The 2,595-nt window shown below is 38.1% G+C and overlaps 1 protein-coding gene across 1 annotated transcript; it reads right to left on the bottom strand.

Annotated features, from left to right (window-relative positions):
* Window positions 1-1,013: 1,013 nt before the first annotated feature.
* Window positions 1,014-2,595, bottom strand: LOC108930173 (C-type lectin domain family 4 member E-like). The gene is made up of 4 exons (XM_018745292.2): window positions 2,532-2,595; window positions 2,233-2,381; window positions 1,711-1,817; window positions 1,014-1,496 (listed from the first exon to the last, which is right to left on the bottom strand). Exons 1-4 carry the CDS (start codon window positions 2,593-2,595, stop codon window positions 1,358-1,360), a joined length of 459 nt encoding a protein of 152 aa, XP_018600808.2. The 3' UTR covers window positions 1,014-1,357.

The following is a 2,595-nucleotide window of genomic DNA, read 5'->3' as shown; positions in this document are numbered from 1 at the left end:
GAGAGGCATTCAAGAAGAATTTCATGATATTTGTACATGGTACTTGTACCTAGGACAATAAACTTGAAACTTGAAACTTGAACTTGAAACTTTACCTTCTTAACCGGGATAACAGATGCATCCATTCCCTTATTTCATGTCTTGTCAACCACACCTTTTTTTTCAATCGATTACTCGGTCCTTCTATAGAATATTATCATCATTATCATCTCATTCAGTTTCATCAAAAGTTGCAATTGATCTTTCAATCAATTAATGGTTCTCTGTAGTCACAATAATGAGGCACAAATAAGATTAAAAATGGTTTATTAGAGATCTGTAGATTTTACCAAATACAGAGAGCCATTTCCCCACACTCTCTCCACTGTTATATACCACCACTATCCATTAACTTCTTGAACTCATAATACAATCCATCCAATGGTATCCCAAATAGAGATGTTCGGTTTCCCAGAAATTCCACAGAAGCTAACAATAATGGAGGACATACAAACAAGATATAATGGAGTAAAAATACACATACATACACATACACACACTTTCTGAACCGCTTGTCCCATACGGGGTTGCAGGAAACCGGAGCCTAACCCAGCAACACAGGGCGTAAGGCTGGAGGGGGAGGGGACACACCCAGGACGGGACGCCAGTCCATCGCAAGGCACCCCAAACAGGACTCAAACCCCAGACCCACCAGAGAACAGGTCTCAGTCCAACCCACTGCGCCACCGCGCACCCCCCGGAGTTAAAAATAAAACACACAAAATAATACAGTTCAGTGAGTAATATAATTGTGTAAATAGAATTAAAGTAAATCATAAGGATATAATCAAGAGTCAATTATAATTGTAATTGTGAACAAATTAAGTACATTTCAGTATTCAGTTCTTCCCCAAAATTCTCTGTCCATGACGATTTGAAACAAAAAATTCTGTACACAACAACAAACACTTGACAGTAACACTGGCAGCCAAATGTTGAGACTGGTACCACAGGTCTTAGGAAATAGGGGGCTTCCTGTAAAGCTATCAGTCAAATCTGGTGTGGAGGAGGGGAGAGGTTGTTAAGTCTCAGTTGTGGGCAGAACATCACTGTGAGTTTCTGAATACACACCGATGACATTCAGGGTCATGCAGTTGAGTTTTGCATGGAATATTTAAACAATATGTGTGTAAAATGTAAATGTAAATGAAATGCAGTACTGTTATTGTGTGTGTTCAGAATACAAAACATTTCATAGCACAACTCACTCTTTTCCTTATTTAACTCCACTGAAATCACTAATATGTATTAAATCTGTGTCCTGAGATGATAGTTTCAGTGAATCCTGTAAGCTGTGTGTATAAACTTTGGCTAAAGACTAGCCTTCTTTCTCACAGATCCAAGACAGTTTTTCGTCACATTGAAAGTCATTCCATGTCTTCTGACTATTAGTTTTTCTTGTCTCAACACAGTTTTCATTTTTCTGAAAGTTATCAGGCTGACTTTCTTTCCAGTACCTGTGGACAAAAAGACATGTTCCAGAATTTTAAATGTATAAAAACGATTTAGCAGCATTACAACTCTGCACCTCAATATATGGGGTAATGAGTATCCAGTACTGTTGGCAGCAGTGAGGAGCCCTGAGCTGTGATGTGGTCTCACACAAGAAGTTCTGAATGAATAAGATTTATCATCTCTGTCTCCTTGTAATGATAAATAATTGCTTCTTACCCTTGTCCCTCTTGCAGCGTTGTCCCATCCACCCATTTCCAGGTTCCTTCTCTCTCTCTATCACTCAAACCAATCCAGAAAGGCCCAGTAAACTGAGAAATAAACCCCTGAGGGTTTATAAAGAATTAACAGATAACTAAAAATTAGGAAATTTAATTATGACATCTTGTTTACTGAAACTGCCAAGGAGATTTATACTTGTTTTATTGTTCATTTTACCCCACAATGGACCCATCCAGTGTGTATCCTGAACAAACAGGTAAGAACAGTGAGAGAGTGTGTATTTTATTTCCCAGCTGAACCCCGAGATCACAATCAGAATTCAGTGACAATGATTAGACTACAATATGATCTCTTGTTTATTGGTATAATTACTGGTACTTCTGTCTTCTAACTTTAATCTATTTCTGTTTTTCAATTAAGTGACATTTTAACCCCAAGGAAGGTTACAATAAGTTACCAATTTAACAAAGCTGGTTACTTAGAGTATGCACTTTACTCAAAGGTACATTTGTCTTTCACCTGTTCCTCTTTGCTATTGATGATCACCAGATCTGCCCCCCTCTCTTTACAGTCCTTTTGGCTTTCGGTCCAGCTCTTCCTCTCGGTGGAGATGTAGTACTGCTTTGATTTGAAACATTTCCACCCCTGAGAACAGGCTTTCAGACGTTCTGCAGAGCAAAGGTGGCATGACAGAAATTTGGCTCTCAACTACATTTCGTTTTTCTCTTCAGTACTTAAAACCACACACAGATAGTTAATATAAAGAATGATTTTTAACACTTTTTTTTTACCACTGCTGCCATAAACACATTACTCACCTTTTAACTGTTCATTTGTGGCTCTGCAGTTATTATAATTCTCCTGTAACTGGTATTTCTTCAT

This window comes from Scleropages formosus, chromosome 1, assembly GCF_900964775.1.
Source record: "Scleropages formosus chromosome 1, fSclFor1.1, whole genome shotgun sequence".
Taxonomy (NCBI): Eukaryota; Metazoa; Chordata; class Actinopteri; order Osteoglossiformes; family Osteoglossidae; genus Scleropages; species Scleropages formosus.
This window is presented reverse-complemented; position numbering and strand designations above follow the sequence as displayed.

Coding starts and splice junctions, on each gene's coding strand:
- LOC108930173 (XM_018745292.2), bottom strand. CDS start 2,595: ATGAAGAAATACCAGTTACAGGAGAATTATAATAACTGCAGAGCCACA. Junction 1,818..2,232: donor TCAATAGCAAAGAGGAACAG/GTGAAAGACAAA, acceptor ATAAACCCTCAG/GGGTTTATTTCTCAGTTTAC. Junction 1,497..1,710: donor ACGCTGCAAGAGGGACAAGG/GTAAGAAGCAAT, acceptor TTTTGTCCACAG/GTACTGGAAAGAAAGTCAGC.